Raw genomic sequence first — 16898 nt, forward strand, 5'->3', positions numbered from 1 at the left:
TCGAATTAAACCATTGTTTTGTAATTCATAAAATTGAAATCAAGAAACAAAACAATGGTTTAATTCCGAATTTTTCAATATCGACAGTAAAAAAACCGAAAAAAAGTCGATAATATGCGAAAATGATTATGAGAAATCACAACTCTAAGAAATTTCAGTTATAAATTTCCGTTGAACCCCTTGAAAATTGGATGTACCCTTGGAACATAGTGCCGATGTACCCTATGAAAATCCCATGGATGTACCCTCTGAACAAACAGGTGGATGTACCCTAAGAATGATTGTACCCTTTGCTCGAATGTACCCCAAGAACGAAAAATCGCTCGATGTACCCTATTCCGATGTACCCTCGGATCATGGGCCAAATTTTTTTGTTATTCTAATTATTTTATGTTACACTTCATTCACGTTTTATCTTGAAACAAATTGTTAAAACACCAATACCTAACAAGACCCATTTGGCGTTGGAGATTACACTCATATTTCAAAATACGCATATTTTAAGTCCCCATAACAACATTGAAAAAATTACATTAGGATAAACTTTTCCCAAAGTTTTAACTGAAAATTCAGATTACTATAATTCGAAGTTCAAACAAATCTTCATTATCTGGTTGTATATCAATATCTCATTCACCATATGCTCTTTCAAACCAAGAAAAGGGCGGAGGAGGGCGCCCATGTGAATTCCCGAGAGGGTGTGTCCTTTTCTCCCACTTCTTCTTCACTTTTTGATTTTATCTCTTTGAGTAGCACCATAGTCTTTCTCGTCTTCTTCTACACTTGCTCTCTCTCTCTCTACACAATCTGCTAATTGTCATTCTTTTCAAAACGAACATTCCTAGGGACCGCCCATCTCTGGGTCCTTAACCCAATTTAAGGGTGTCTCTGTGTATAAGATTTCTTGTTGCATGTAAAATTTGATTGTACTCGTTATCCTTGTGCCGACTATGTCGTTTAATGATTGCGCAATCAAATTTTCGCCTGTTCCGCTTGCGAACGTCTCCCGGAATTTGATAGCTTTGACGAAATGTGGCGCCTATTTCTTTGCTTTATGACTTTTTCGGTATGAATAATCTCTCAATTTTAAACTATTTTTAAACTCTAAAATGCAAAACTCCGAAGGAAAAGTTAAGGCGAATCAAAGATTTTTTTTACAGTCAAAAAGTGGCAATTACAAAGTTTTTAGTAGTCATTATTTTGGAAAAAAGTTTTTCTTCGAGTTTTATTTACTTTTTGAATGTTTCTATTAATTACCATATGGTTCTAGGAGTATTTGTAGGTTGAAAAATAGTTCATACATAGAAGAATGCCCTACATTTCTCAAAAAACCGAAATTTTAAAATAATTATTTTCCCTGCTTTAGAACAGAATTTTTAATAAATTGACTGTGAAACTTGCAGAATTTTAAAAGTTAGGCTCCACCCATATCTTGTTCTTTTCTACGTTTTTGTAAAGAATTTTACGAACTGTATTTCCACAAATATTACCGAGGAGAACATGCAACAAACTCCAAAAAAATTAGTTTTCACATTCGAATAATTTTTTTGTATCTAGATAATATTGCTGGTAGTTAACTAAACATCAAAAAAGGGGTAACAATTATCATAGTTCGAAGTTAGCATATTTTTTCAAGGAATTTAAAGTTTTTTAAATTTCTTTAAAAAAATTATCAAAACTATTATTTTTAACCAGAAAAAAAACGAAATATACTTGAGGTTACTGTAGCTCCAAAATTCTGATCAAGTATAGATCAAGACCGGTCTGTCCTATTTTGTAGTAGATTTTCCAAAAATCGTAAAACTCACAAATGTTATAAATCTCAATATATCATCACACAATCTGTAGAGAATATTTTAATGTGTCGCTATAATTTAACCTATTAAAAAAAGAACATATGACAGATACGCTTATCAAATATTTTCTGTGTGTCCTCCTTTATCCAATCCATCACCTAATCTTATTTTCTCTGTCAGTTTCCAATTATTTTCTTTTATTTCAAATCTATGTCCTTCGTCAGAATCCGCCACACCTCTTTTTTTATTGATGTATTTATCCTCTCTTTCTCTCCTCATTTTGTTTCTCCTACCAATTGACAACAAATTACCCATTTAAATTTCTATGCGTTTTTTCTTGTGTTTGATTTCTCGGTTACTTTTCCTCTTTTTTCCAGTCGTGTGTCCAGTTCCGATTGACGCCCATAACTGGTTTTGTATGATCCAATTCAATTACTCGTCGATTACCCACAGAAACCGTTCACTTTTTCCCTTTTTCGACTACTTCTCTTACTATTTTTTGGGGTGTTCACGTTTATTGTGGTTTAAGTCAAAGTATTGCTTGTGAGGATTTCATATAAATTCTTTCTTAGTAGATTTATAGGGCGAATTATGAAAATAAAACGCTGAAAATATTTTTTAGATGTTTAGAATTTTAGTCAAGTTTTCCAAAATTAAAAATGAGAGCAGCAGTCGCATGTTTGTACCGTTGCAAAATTTACCTAGAAGGTACCAAAAAGCCTATTATATGAAGTTTTCTGGAAATATCATATTTTATTAATTCACAAAATTTCCATTTCTGAGTAAAGGTAGAAATTTCCGGCAATCATCAATTGCCGAATATTTTCGCCAATTTTTAAACTTAACTATATTTCGAAAATTAATAAAAATCTCATTTCTTTTCACAGCTTTAATATTTTTTAAAAGAAACTATTTAAGACTTTTAAAACATTTCGAGCTCAAAAAGTGACAATTTTTCCACAATATATGTACATTTCTAGGAGACTGAATTTATTAAAATTATCAAACTTATATTGTACTTCAGCTGATTATACATATTCCTTTAGGTTACATTTTCTGCCTCTTCCTATATTAAATCCTGAAATTGCATTCTTGACAGAAATAAAAAATAAGGGCACGTTGTCGTGCATGGGGTGTCCCGAGAAATGTGACTGCACTTTGAGAGCTTATATCTTGGCTTAGGGTTGGCGGTTTTTTGAGCAATTTGTTTCAATAGCTTACAAAAATAGCGCCTTCCATCGTCATCATTGTGGGGGCGCTTTTGGGAAGGCTAAAACACTGATTTGAGCGGGATTCTGGAGTATGGTCGAAATGGATGTATTCTTTGTGCTGACGAATTTCATGTTTTTTCAGCCCCAAATCTTCAGTTTTTCTGACATTTGGTTCCAATTTGTGCGCAAGAGAGAACTTCGTATTTCCAATTTTTTGAAACTATTTTGAAAAAAATTGGCCCACTTTCCAAAATGTAGGCCATCATTCAATTTTTGCAAAATCAAAAAGATTGATTAAACGTGAAAAACTTTTCTACCACTCTCTCTCTCTCTCTATTTTTGGTGATGAATTCGATAATTTTCATTTCTTATTTTTAATAACGTGAGGAAAACTCAATTTTGAAGACTTTTCGAGATTTTTACTTTTTCCCTAATCTAATTGAGGGCCGCACTTTTTGAACATGTTGGCTACTTTTAACCTGACTTCCAGCAGGACAGGCTGGAGGCCTGCAATGCTATTGTTTTTCAGTAAAACCCAAAAATCAGGGATTAGGGCCGCCTTCTTACTCTTTGAAACTTTAGGCCTTTTCTATCCCTACTCCCAGCAGAGCAGGCTGGAGGCCTTCTCTGAGAGGTATGTTTCTATAACTACGTATGTTTTTGGAAAGGTAATGAAAAAGGTCACCTAGGTCAGTTAACCGGATTGAGGGCCGGAGGCCCGAATACACAAAAGTATTGGACAGCCGTTAAGCCTATACTGAGCCCAAAAACTCGAGTTGAGGGCCGCAGGCCCGAATACACGAAGAAGTGTTGGAGATCCGTCAAGCCTATTCTTAGCATAATAATTCAGTTCGAGTGTCGCAAGCCTAAATAGACGCAGAAGAGTTGGACAACTTTTAGGCCTATTCTGAGCCCAATAATTCATGTTGAGGGCCGCAGGCCCGAATACACATAGAAGCGTTGGACAACTGTTAAGCCTATTTTAAGAACAAAAATTTGAAAAGTGGAAATTGTTATTTCTAAAATTAATGTTAAACTAAATTTGGCCGGTCTTGGCAAACTTCAGCACATTTACTTGGCATTTACTCAACACTTGACTAAACTTTAATAAAGCGAATTATTCTTGAGTTACTCTACGCCGAACCAAACTGCGAAGCCTAGCAAATCTCCGATTTGCTAGTCTGACAGCCTTTCTTAAAATTAGACTAACTTATTGGCAATTAGTCATTGACACTAAATAAGAGGCAAGACAAATAAAACGGCCCCATATTTATACAAAGTTTGCTCTCTTTTTTCTTTTTCTCGTTTTGACACCTAAGTAGTTCCCACAGTTCTCACATAGGGCAGGAGCGGGGAGTAAACATTATTCTTTATTCCTGGACACCCCCCACTCACTACTTGAACACACTTTCTTATTTTCTTTTTTCGCATTCTCCCTCCTGAATGGGCGAAAAATATATCTGGGTGTTGGTCAAATGGTTATTAGTGACACTTTTTATGACTCACAGACTTTTATTTTGAATTCTACCATTTCGGTAACTGATAGGTTCTGATTAGTCATTGGGAAATGTTTGGAAACATGCGTAGTTTTTAAATGTGTTAACTAAAATATTTGACAAATTATATGAGGTGCCTACAAAAGTTATATCATTCAGCAGATCAAATGTTCCAAATTCTTCCATAATCAGTACAAAATACCCGAATATTCAGTTCATCTCTCATGGGGCATCATCTCAATTTTTTAGTCAAGAAAAAAGGAACCCCTCTCTTTCTTTTCTCAACGTTTTTTGATTCAAAGTGTTACATCCATCTTCTTTCAAAACTAAAGCAATCGTCGACATAGTGTACACTACTTCGGGTCTTTCACCACAATCCATAGTTTTGATTTAACATTGCAGAAGTTTAGGAAAACATTTTTTGGCTGTGTTTTTGCAAACAATCGAGTTGCTGAAGGAACTGTAGATTTATCGAATTATTTAGTTTTGCAAAGTGAATGGTATTTGTTTTTAAAAAATTATTTGTTTTTCGAAAACCTAGTAGCATACCATGCCAACTTCCTCCTTTTTCATGTCAACGAGATCTGATAGTGAGTAGCACTTTATAAAGCTTACTGTTAAGCTTTTGCAACGTTCTATCTAGCTTTGAGAACTTTTTGACAGTTTTTCTCAACTTTCTGTCGAACATTGTTGCTCTTTAATTCCGAATGTTTTATTATTAGTTACTTTCTCTACAACAACTCTTAACCCTGTTTCTAAGTTCCGCATTGTCAAAATTGTACAATTTCTTGTTCAAAAGGTGTTTCGAAATCGAAAACGTCGGGAAAACACACAGGGGTCCCTTTTCTCATATACTTTCCCCGGTTGATCCAACGTCTCTACGATCTAAGAAGAGAAAAAAAGAAAGAGAGATGGTAAGAGGGAACGTAGGCGTCTGGTGTTAGAGCATCGCGGTCATCCAAGTGATCTGCCGAGTCGAAGAGCCCTCGGGAAGAGAGCCCAATAAACAGTGTGTAGCAATGCGAGAGAGTATGAGCAGGCAGAATATCAACGATGTAAAGAAGGCAACTGCTTCTTCTTCTGCTGCTCCTGCCATCTCGCATCCTCCCCCGTGTGCCGTCGTCCCGTAGAGCACTTTATCCAGTCTCTCAACTTTCCGTTTTCTCTTCTTTTTATGATTTTTGATATTGATCTCATTGAATTTTTCTACAATTTTGCATATCGAGTTGTGAAATCTCAAAAAGTGGGAACTCATTATTTAAAAAAAAAACACAATAGCTACAGTAACCGTAGCTTCGTAGATTTTTTTCTCAGGGGATTAAAGCTTTTTAAAAAATTATTTAGGAGAATCTTTTTAGAGGACTGTACAATCGAACAGTTCTCAACATAAATCGACAACATAATTTGCTCAGTTCTGAGTGAAGAAATCATACGTAAAACTTGAAGTTTTAAGGTTCTTCGTAGGCCCTTATTTACGTCTATTATTCAAACCCTTCTTGACATTTTTTTCCAATAATAATAGGCTATCCCGCTGTTTTCTGAATTAAAAAGTATCAAGTAATCATCAAATGTTTTTCAAAAATCAAATAAAATATTGTGTAAAAACCAAGCTCTTATCTGATTTCAGACAAAAATTTGGCATTTCTATACTAAATTATAAATCCATCTAAAAAATTCCAACACCCAGCTTCTTCAGTAATTTTCCTGCAAAGAGTATATTGTTCATTTTCGACACTCTGAATATTCTCTGTCTCACCGAATGTCTCACATTCTTCTTTCAACAAAAAAAATTGTTCTCGCTCGAATGCATCATTGAGAATTCACTACCAACGGCGAGACCCCTATTCTTTCTTCAAAAAGTGTGCTCCATGAGCACCTGCACCACCTGCTCTTGGGATTCTTTGATTTATTATTCCTGGATTTGGAAATGAAATTTCTGGAAATTGTTTTATTGACTAAGATCGTATAATTCGCACAATTAAGTACTTTATTATAATAGTAAAATGCTTGGTTTTAACATTGATACCTTTGTGCGTCGCCGATTTGAATTCTATAAATGTTCGACTTTCCTATGATTGCAATTCTTGACAATCAAAAAGAATGATCGGTAATAAATATTTAATTGTTTTAGGTTGTAATGAAACGGTAATGTTCACCATGTATTAGTTGAAAAGCTATTATGAAGATTATTAATCTTTATAGAAGGGATTATGATTTTTTTGTTGCTTAGTTAGTCAACGTTACTTTTCACAAATGACCCATCAATTTAAGATTCTTTTTTCAAAACCTACCTCCTAATTTAACTTCCCTTAAATCTTGTCGACATCTTTTTTTTCCAAAAATTCATTTTCCTCCTAACCACCCAATTAATTCATCCTCCCCCCGTTCCCTCAATTTATCACTTGTTCCTCTCTATTCAAAACATGACCTTTTTGTCGGAGAGGGAACAGTCACCAGTCAACCATATCTTGGATTCTACTGACAATTACTTCATGCCCACATCCCAATACTCTCTATTACATGAACTTTTCACCAATATATAAAATGTTGTTCGTATACTGATGGGCTTCAAGTAGGCGTGATTTTTAAAACACATACTACAAATATTGGAGAAAGTGCCGTATTTGTTCTATTAGTATTGGTGCAATACGTTTTTGACCACAATATTTATGTACTTGAATTAACTAGATTTCACTGTGAAAACTGAAACTTTAAAAACTTTAAAATCTGTGGCAACTTATTGTCGAATTTTGGCAGGAAGTTTCCCTGATATTCCAAGTAGGTTCAAAAATTGAATTCAATTATCAAATTTTGGTCTGGTCAGATTGAACGTCTACTATTATAATAATTTTGCAAGTTTTTCAAAATATTAGAAAATCTCTTTGGTGTTTCAAAAATAGTAACTGCATATCTACTTGATTCCAAACTAATTGCTTCTCGTGTCCCCAAATAAGTGGTGCCTCTTCCTCCGCCCCCTTCCATCCTCCCAATTTCATCCTCAATTCATGCTTCCATCAATGTCTACGTCTCTTCGTCTCTCACACTCTCTCACCATTAGACATATGTTTGATAACTATCCGGAAACTGAAGAAACTATGTGTCCCTTCCTCCCTTCTCTATTTCAAACGACTCTTGACTCATCGTATTTTTCGGAAATTCATGGGATAACTATGAGTCTCCAGATGCCAGTTTTGTTTCGGAATTTCCTTTTTGTACGTTTTTCACAAACTTCGAATTTCTGATTTTTAACTCGTAGTCCAGCCAATATTCTGAATATTTTGAGGGTTCTCCGGTAATTTTAAAGATTTTCGAATGAGTACAACTCAAAAGCTAGAGGTTCCAGCAAACAACTTTCAACAGTCAAAACATTTTGAAATAGTTCAATTGAGCATTTGAGAAAATATTGTTGTTGGCTCTCGCTCAATACACAACAAATATTGAGATTTATGCAAAATTCGAATTGCTCCTTACTTTGCTTCTTCATCAATCTTGCTCCACGTGTCACGGGTCATTTTGTTCCCCCGTTAATTTCCGTTCGCTCACTTCTCCTGTTCGTTCAATTCATTTCTTGATATGTTCATGACTCAATGTGAGTGTGTCAAATGCTCGTAGAGCTCCCTTCTCAATTATAAATGACTTGTCGTCTTCGGAGGGTCAGTTCTTTGTTTCGCAATCGCGTGTGCTCTGTTCAATTCCATTTTTCCTTCCTTCCGGTTTTTGGAAAAGACACCGATTAGGCTTCATTGATCCACATGTTAACTGAGAATTTGAAATTATCTCAGTGAAATTGGTCGCTACTTTGAATTTAATTCATTTAGACATGAAAAACGTTCCAAAATTAAAATTCAAGCAAAGTTCTTTATTTTCCCTTTCAAAAATATTTCTTGGAACTTTTGAATTTGAGATTTTGAAATTTTTTTTCTATTCAATCAACTTCTAAAATCGTTTCATCTTCCGTATACTCGTTGCAAACTTCTTTCTGATTGTTTTCAAAAAACCGAATTCCAAATTTCCAGTAGATGCGAGAGGGTAGTTTTCCGCGAAGGATCGGCTTGCTTCTAGGCTTACTGGGCCTTTTAGCCGGAGTTGCCACCTTCAACATCGACACAAAAAATGTAGTGGTTCATCACATGGCTGGTAACTACTTTGGATACTCACTCGATTTTTACCATGAGCAGAAGGGAATGCCTGTGTAAGTTATTGAATTAACTGAACAGATTTTACATTCAAAAATTTCAGCCTCGTTGTCGGTGCCCCTGAAGCTGAAAGCAATAACCCAAACCTGGCTGGAATCCGAAGACCTGGAGCAGTTTATGCTTGCTCCGTGAACCGGGCAACATGCCGAGAAGTCCACGTGGATAAAATGAAGGGAAACTTGAAGAAACTCAATGGATCACATCTTGTTCCAATTGAAGAAAAATCACATCAATTCTTTGGTGCAACTGTTCGATCAAATGATAAGCATGATAAAATTGTGGTAGGTTTATTCTGCGGAGTTTGAAAATTAAAAATTAAATTTCCAGGTGTGTGCTCCAAAATACACATATTTCTACTCAAAATTCGAAGTTATTGAGCCAGTTGGAACCTGTTTCTATGCTGAAAATGGATTTGATAATGCGGAGGAGTTTTCATCGTGCAAACAAGAACGTATGTTTTGGGGATACTTAATTGGTACTGCAGGGGTACTGTAGTTTTGGAAAAAGGAGTTCGAGAAAAGAAAGTTCTGGGAAGTTCTAGAAACTTCTGAAAATTTTGAGGAATTGCAGGAATATTTTAATAGTTTGAAAAGTTTCTGCAACCCTCAAGACACTGTTAAAAACGTCTTAAAATTTTGAGATTTTTTTGGAAAATTCTAGAAACTTCTAGAGGCTCCTGAAAAAAATCTGAAAATTGTTGAACCTTTTGGAATAGTTCAGAGTTCGAACAATTGGTAACTTTATAAAAAATTAGATGAAAAATTACAGCTGCTCGCCACGGTCGTCATCGTCTTGGATACGGTCAGTGCGGATTCTCGGCTGCAGTTCCAGGAAAGAAGAATCAAAATCGTGTTTTTATTGGAGCCCCCGGTGTGTGGTATTGGCAAGGAGCAATGTTCTCACAGAACATCAAAAATCAGACAGACCGCCCGAATACCGAGTACGGTAGCAAGGAATACGATCACGATATGATGGGATATTCTACAGCAACTGGAGATTTTGATGGAGATGGTATTGATGATATTGTTGCCGGAGTTCCACGTGGAAACGATTTGCACGGAAAATTGGTGTTATACACGTCGAAACTGAAGATGATGATCAATTTGACTGATGAGGTGTCAACTCAACATGGACAATATTGTGGAGGATCTGTTGCAGTTGCTGATGTAAATAAAGATGGGTAAGTGAGATTCACAAACACATAAAATTACAATTCTCTAAATATTCTCTGTATTAATTTCAGACGCGACGACATTATCATGGGCTGCCCATTCTACACAGATTACGGTAGCGTGAAAGACGCAAAAACACAAGAAAGAAAACCACAATACGATGTCGGAAAGGTCATTGTGATGCTTCAAACTGCTCCAGGAGTCTTTGGAAAACAGATTGCAGTTGTTGGAGATGATCAGTGGGGACGATTTGGACACGCAGTCGCAGCAGCTGGAGACTTGAATTTGGATGGTTATAATGGTAGGGATTTTGCTACTAAAAATGAACGAATTTGAATTTCTCACAGAAATTATTTTACGCGGAAATTCAAATTTAGTTTTCGTATTTTCACTTTTCTTTTTCTTAATTTAACAATTTCTTTAGACATAAAAAATCCTAGATTATCGGAAATTTGTGCGGCATTTTGAACTTTCAATCTCATTTGAACCGCTATGGAAATTTATTGCATTTTTTGTTGGAAATTTTAAATTACAAAATAGTGTTTTTCAGATGTAATTGTTGGTGCACCATATGCTGGAAAAAACAAACAAGGAGCTGTTTATGTGATCCACGGATCCAAAGATGGTGTTCGCGAACTACCAACTCAGAAGATCGAAGGAGCCAATATTGGTCATGGAAATATCAAATCATTTGGCTTCTCCCTTACTGGAAACGAAGATGTTGATGGAAATGGAATGCCAGACATTGCAGTTGGAGCATGGAAATCTGGAAATGCAGCTGTTTTACTCACAAAACCAGTTGTCACTGTCACGGGACAAACTGAACCAGAGAGTGCATTGATCAGTGTAGAAGATAAGAATTGCGATGTTGATGGAAAATTGGGAAAACAGGCATGCAAACATATTAATACATGTTTCAAATATGAAGGAAAAGGAGATACACCAAATGATTTGGAATTTGATCTTCGATTCAATCTTGATGATCATTCTCCTGAACCAAGAGCTTATTTCTTGCAAAAAGATGTGGTAGGTCACTTTTTTAAAACTAGATAAAAATTTTTAACACAATAATAATATTTCAGAAATCTGACAGAAGCATTAAAGTTGCACAAGGATCTAAAACAAGAGACCATCCATCTTCAATCGAACAACGTGTTCGTCTTGAGAAGGGACGACAAAAGTGTTTCAGACATCGATTCTTTGCTTCTTCCACAATGAAGTGAGTTTTCAGAGAAAATATTTTGATTTTCTTTCAAAGTTTTTCAACTCAAAATGACCACAACTTTTTAAATTTTTTTATCAGAAAAAATTGAGAAAATGTTTGCTCTGCTGTGAAAAAAAGTTCAAGGCTAATTTTTGAATGTAAAATAGTTCGTATGCTTTGCAAACCTTCAAATTAGAAAATAAAATGTTTTCTAAAAATCAAAAATAAAATAATTTCAGAGACAAGCTCTCCCCAATTCATTGGTCCGTCAACTACACATATGTTGAATCAAAAACCGGAAAACTTCGTGGTGATAAGCTTGAACCAGCAATTGACACAACTGTACCACTTTCATTCCAAAATAAGATTAATATTGCAAATAATTGTGGAAAAGATGATCTTTGTGTTCCTGATTTGAAGGTTACCGCTGTTGCGTAAGTTTTTTTAATTTTCAAAATGATCGATAAAAAGTGTTGAAAAAATACATTAAATATGCCATTTTTTCATTGAATATAAAAGAAAGGGAAACATTGAAAATCCTCATTACAGTAAGTTTGAAAAATTATTGAAAAAATGGGTTTGTCTCGAAATGTTTTAATCATTACTCTAATTTTAAAATTTTCAAAAAAATATAAGGAAATGAGCGAGAAAAATTGAATATAACACAAAATACAATGTAACCTAACTCGACAATTTTCAAAACATTTTTTATAATGAGACAAGTTCACAGCCATTTTTAAAATGTTTGCTTCAGGATTTTCCTGTCAAAATAATTCCACGAAGATTGTATGTTTCTTTTCTTCACGGAATCGGCGAAATTTTCAGTGAAATCATATCATTAAAATAATTATTCCTAAACCTATAAACCAAATGCCAGCAATTAAATTCTTTTAAACATATTTTTTCAGTGATCGTGAGAAATTCCTTTTGGGAACTCAAGACAATACAATGCTTATCAATGTAACAGTTCAAAATGGAGGAGAAGATTCATATGAGACAAAACTTTATTTCGATGTTCCACAAGGATTCGAATACGGTGGAATTGAAAGTGTTGGTGGAGATGGAAGCAAGTCTGCTCCAGCTTGTTCTCCAACTTCCGATGAACCAGATTCGGATGGAAAATGGACTTTTGCATGTGATCTCGGCAATCCACTTCCAGCTAACAAAGTAGTTAGTAGTGTTGTAAGAGTGACTGCTTCTTCTGATAAACCTCCACTTGCTCCAATCAGTATTAATGCTCATGTGAACAGTAGTAATGATGAAGAAGCTCATACTGTTGCTGATAATAAAGTCACATTCACTATTCCAGTTGATTTTAAGAATCAATTGAGTTTGAATGGTAGATCAAATCCCGAACAAGTCGATTTCTCAATGACGAACAAAACACGTGTAGATGCTTTCGATGACAATGAAATTGGTCCAGTTGTTTCACATCTTTATCAAATCAGTAATCGTGGTCCATCTGAGGTTGACTCAGCTACTTTGGATATCTTCTGGCCATCATTTTCCACTGAAGGAGGTCATCTTCTGTACATTATCACAGAACCAGTTGTTAATCCACCAAATAAAGGAAGATGTCGGGTCAAACAACTGCAAAATGTTAATCCATTGAATTTGAGGGTACGTTTGAATAATTTTTAAATTTCTAGACATTACTTTAAAGGTACACGCTGTTTTTCTGAGTGGGTCTTGCCACGATCTCATAGTCGTTGCAAATCCCCAATTTCTGTAGACACTGAATTTTATAACTCTGTACATTTAAAATTGCAGTGAAATACGGAAGGAACTATTTTGTTTTAGAAATAGAAGTAAGAAACTTTATCATTTTTAGGATAAAATTCAAATTTCTTGGGAAATTTTGAAGAATTGTTTTCGTCAGTTTCTGAAATGTTTAGAATCGGCGAGTTAAAAAAAAATATTGGAAACAATCGAATATGCTGAAATATCACAAAAAAAATTGATTTTCCGGTTCGGGCTGACAAACTTCACTTTTTTCAATTCAGAATCCTGAACATCTTATTTTATAAATGTTCACAAAAAATTACTGTCGCACATTAAAAACGAATTAAAATTTCAGATAACAAATGAGCATGTTCCAACTGAACCACCAGTTGCCAAGACACCAAATGAATATTCAAGAGAAGAAGATGATGAATCATATGAAGATGAAACAACAACTCAATCCCAATCAACACGTCATCAATCTACACAACATCAAACTCATCATCAATCTGGTCCAGTACATGTATACGAAAAAGACGAGGAGAAGATTCGTCAGAATACTGGAAATTGGCAATATGTTGAGGATAAAAAGAAGAAGGGAGATTATGAATATATTCCAGACGATCAGGAATATGATGGAGATGATTTTGAAGAGGAAGATGATGAAGATTTTGATAGAGCTGGAAGTAAGAGAGTTAAAAGAAATCCAACACCAAAGAAGAAGAAGAAGGGAGGAGAACACCGTGGTGAACCAAGAAGTGATAAGGCTAGATTCTCTGATCTTCGTGAAGCTGTTAAACTTTCGAAGGAAGCTGGAGGAGTTGTTGATTATAAGGGACCACTATCAAGAGCATCTGTTGATTGTAATTCATTGAGATGTACACATATTGAATGTGATATTTATGATCTTAAAGAAGACGAGTTTGTACTTGTGGAAATCTTCTCTAGATTATACACAAACACATTGGTTGATGAGAAAAATCCTGGAGGAGACATTTCATCGTTGGCTCTTGCTCGTGTCACATCTACTAAATACAATCTTCCACATAAGCCAACATTGATAACAGCAGTATCTACAAATATGAATGCAATTGCTTCTGAAGAAGGAAGAGATCTTCCTTGGTGGCTTTATCTTTTGGCTATTCTTATTGGACTTGCCATTTTGATTCTTCTTATTTTACTGCTCTGGAGGGTGAGTTTCAAATTTAATTTTCAAAAATACGATTTATTACATAACAACATAGATATTGGCTTGCAAGTTAAATTAAAGTTCTTTCGCCAACTTTCATGCTTACTTGTGACGCAGCAAAAATTATATCTTAATTTCCAATTTTGTGAAGCGGTTTCTCAAAGCCTCATTGATTTATTCGGATGGGCCTCGCCGCGAGAAAAGTTTATGGTTCAAACTCTGCCATTTTCGAAAGGTAAAAAATGATTGTCACAAAGATTAAGAAAAACTGAATTTAAAAGAAGTTGCCTACGACATTAAAGCTGTGCTCACACGCTTTCGAAAATTTCACAGCAACGTCCACGGCGAGCTTACGTCGGGGGTACTGTAGAATATAGGTAGATCAGAGCGACTACAGTATACAACCAATTTCGAAACAAATTTACAGTTTCCCTCAGAAAATAAATAATAATAATCTAATTTTCAGTGTGGTTTCTTCAAACGTAATCGTCCACCAACTGAGCATGCAGAACTCCGTGCCGACCGTCAACCAAATGCTCAATACGCTGATAGTCAATCCCGTTATACATCACAAGATCAGTACAATCAGGGACGTCACGGACAAATGCTATAATATTTTCCATTTTTTGTTCCTTATTCTTTACTATTCACATCTGCGGGTGTCTTTTTAAAATTATCATTTTGGTCCCAATTTAGTCCTCTTGTCGTGCCTTGCCCCCCAATCTTACTTTCATGTTCGATCGTTTTTCGGAATCTCCGCTCAATTTGGTGCTTTATATGTTCATATTATGTTTCTTTGTTTTCCAATTAATTACCAATACATTGACATGTTTCTAGTCGATATTTTTGATGTTTTTTCTTTTATTATCATCAATTTATTAATAAAAATTTAATAAATAAATAAATATTTAAAACGCGTCTAAAACAATAAATTTTGGAATTTCATCAAACCCGACCAACAAAAAAACGGAATAAATATTATGACAAAACTAGGTATCATTGGTTTTCTTTTTTCGAATCATCTCAGCCAATTGCTTGAATCTGACCATCACTTGTTTCTTCGTTTTGCTTCCAATTTCTTCGGAGATTCTTTCCCACCTGAAATTTAATATTTAAAACATTCCTCTGGATATTATATTATGGGGACCCAGAAATTTTACCGTCAATACCTAACGAAACCCAACGCTTGGAGGATGAGCGTTCTCAATTTCAAAATACCCATTTCTAGTTTCCAAGCTAACCTTTCATCAGTTCCCTTTGGATATTTCTGCAATGCGGTTTCAAAAGCCTTCTGCTCAGCTTGACTCCAATCATCTTCTGATTTCTCTTCAACTGGTACTGATTGTTGAATAGTTGTCATCAACAATTTCGTATAATCCTCTTGCTTCATCTGTTTCATTTTTCCAGCCATTGCAATAACGTCTTCTGCACTTCTATTCAAAACTCGACCCATTTGTTCCCAACGATTCGGTGTTCCAGCCGGGTATTTTTCAGTGCTCAGTCGAACCAGACTAGCTAATTCATCAGGCGTCCATGTTGCTCCAGATTGTTCTGAAATTAAAAGATCATTGAGTAGAGTTCAGAAACCTTTTTTCTGATAAATTAACTTACTCTGTGCTACAACTTCATTTTCTGCTGCATACTTTTTCTCCATCTCAGGATCATTTGTGGAAACTGCTTTCATACCTTGAGCCACTTCAAATTTAAACTCTAGTTGCTGGGGTGCCGCTGCTGCTCTTTGTTGCCTTCTCTGTTGAGCCAACTCCTCTTCTGTTGGTTCTTCAGGTTCAACTTCTTTAGGTGTCATAGCATCTTTAGCAGTCAATGCCAAGTTTTTGAAGAGGGTTACTGTACCTCTAGCAAGAATAATTGGAAGAAGTTCTGAATATTTTGGAAGATACTCTTCAAGTGCTTGTTTCATCAATTTTTCTGCTTCCGCTGGATCTTCTTTTTTCGATTTTCGCGATTTTTTCACATTTTGTTTGTAGACAAGAGTTTTCTCGAAATATGCCGCCCACATCATCAGGTAATGAGCGATAGTTCCGATAAAAAGAAGCACAAGGATTCCTTCATACCATGCAAGTTTTCGCATTCGTCTGGAAAAAATTATTTATAAAACACTATTTTAAAAAAATCCGAATTATTTCAGTTAACCATGTGATATGGAATATGGTGGAATGGGAAGGAAAATATTTTGGTATTTCTGCCAATTTTTAAGACTAACACATTGCATTTTATTTCTGAATTTGATCAGATTTAAGATTGTCACGCAACTTTTATTGGGCAAACCTAGTTACTTTTTTTTTGAAACCATCGCAAAACGTATAATAGCAATGGGGATTTTTTTAAACTATTTATATGATTAATTGGAAAACTCATTCAAATTTTAAGAATATATTTACAGTCAAAAAGCATAATTTTTTAAGAAAAACAATAACAATCTTATGTAGTTTTCTCGTATTTTTCTGTACATTTTTTTTCCAATTTTCAAAAATAAAAACCACTATGTGAATTCCCTCACCTATAGTAATACATAGGATGCCTCCACGAAGGTAACCCATTTTCCAGAACATTATCATATTTTTCACGAAGTTCTGTAGTCTTCAAAACTTCATAGATTCCAGCAACTTGACGAAACTTTTCCGTAGCATCAGGCGCAGAATTCCTATCCGGATGCCATTCAAGTGTCAATTTTCGATATGCTTTCTTTACTTGATTCGACGAGGCATCTCGTGGAATATCGAACCACTCGTAGAAATTAACTCCGACTTCTTCCACTAAATCATATAGAGCCAAATCTTCTGATGTCCATTGACATTCTGTTAAGGATATTAGGAAGGCAAGGAGAAGGATGACCCGCATTCTGCAATAAATATTTCAGAAAATTCAACCAAATTTTTTTAATCTATAAA

At 35.0% G+C, this 16898-nt stretch overlaps 2 protein-coding genes and 2 non-coding genes across 4 annotated transcripts; 3 read left to right on the top strand and 1 right to left on the bottom strand.

Moving 5' to 3' along the window:
• The first annotated feature begins 769 nt into the window (after window positions 1-769).
• Window positions 770-908, top strand: F54F2.10. The gene has a single exon (NR_052563.1). It is a non-coding gene; the product is annotated as an Unclassified non-coding RNA F54F2.10 (non-coding RNA).
• Window positions 909-8519: 7611 nt separating this feature from the next.
• Window positions 8520-14895, top strand: pat-2 (Integrin alpha pat-2). Its single transcript, NM_066547.6, has 11 exons — window positions 8520-8695; window positions 8743-8980; window positions 9027-9150; window positions 9468-9879; window positions 9943-10172; window positions 10422-10897; window positions 10954-11090; window positions 11315-11509; window positions 11984-12695; window positions 13153-13989; window positions 14453-14895. Exons 1-11 carry the CDS (start codon window positions 8523-8525, stop codon window positions 14597-14599), a joined length of 3681 nt encoding a protein of 1226 aa, NP_498948.1. The 5' UTR covers window positions 8520-8522; the 3' UTR covers window positions 14600-14895.
• Window positions 11183-11274, top strand: F54F2.11. The gene has a single exon (NR_052564.1). It is a non-coding gene; the product is annotated as an Unclassified non-coding RNA F54F2.11 (non-coding RNA).
• F54F2.9 (DnaJ homolog subfamily C member 1) lies at window positions 14847-16849 on the bottom strand. The gene is made up of 4 exons (NM_066548.8): window positions 16508-16849; window positions 15598-16082; window positions 15228-15537; window positions 14847-15084 (listed from the first exon to the last, which is right to left on the bottom strand). The coding sequence occupies exons 1-4, from the start codon at window positions 16846-16848 to the stop codon at window positions 14976-14978; spliced, it is 1245 nt and encodes a 414-aa protein (NP_498949.2). The 5' UTR covers window position 16849; the 3' UTR covers window positions 14847-14975.
• Window positions 16850-16898: the final 49 nt, after the last annotated feature.

Source organism: Caenorhabditis elegans, chromosome III (assembly GCF_000002985.6).
Source record: "Caenorhabditis elegans chromosome III".
Classification (NCBI taxonomy): Eukaryota; Metazoa; Nematoda; class Chromadorea; order Rhabditida; family Rhabditidae; genus Caenorhabditis; species Caenorhabditis elegans.

What these genes read in the sequence shown, in the direction of transcription:
- pat-2 (NM_066547.6), top strand. Translation starts at nt 8,523, where the DNA reads ATGCGAGAGGGTAGTTTTCCGCGAAGGATCGGCTTGCTTCTAGGCTTA. An exon ending in TTCATCGTGCAAACAAGAAC is followed by an intron (nt 9,151 to 9,467) that starts GTATGTTTTGGG and finishes GAAAAATTACAG; the next exon opens with CTGCTCGCCACGGTCGTCAT. An exon ending in TTAATCCATTGAATTTGAGG is followed by an intron (nt 12,696 to 13,152) that starts GTACGTTTGAAT and finishes TTAAAATTTCAG; the next exon opens with ATAACAAATGAGCATGTTCC.
- F54F2.9 (NM_066548.8), bottom strand. Translation starts at nt 16,848, where the DNA reads ATGCGGGTCATCCTTCTCCTTGCCTTCCTAATATCCTTAACAGAATGT. An exon ending in CATCCTATGTATTACTATAG is followed by an intron (nt 16,083 to 16,507) that starts GTGAGGGAATTC and finishes AATTTTTTCCAG; the next exon opens with ACGAATGCGAAAACTTGCAT. An exon ending in AAATGAAGTTGTAGCACAGA is followed by an intron (nt 15,538 to 15,597) that starts GTAAGTTAATTT and finishes TTTTAATTTCAG; the next exon opens with AACAATCTGGAGCAACATGG.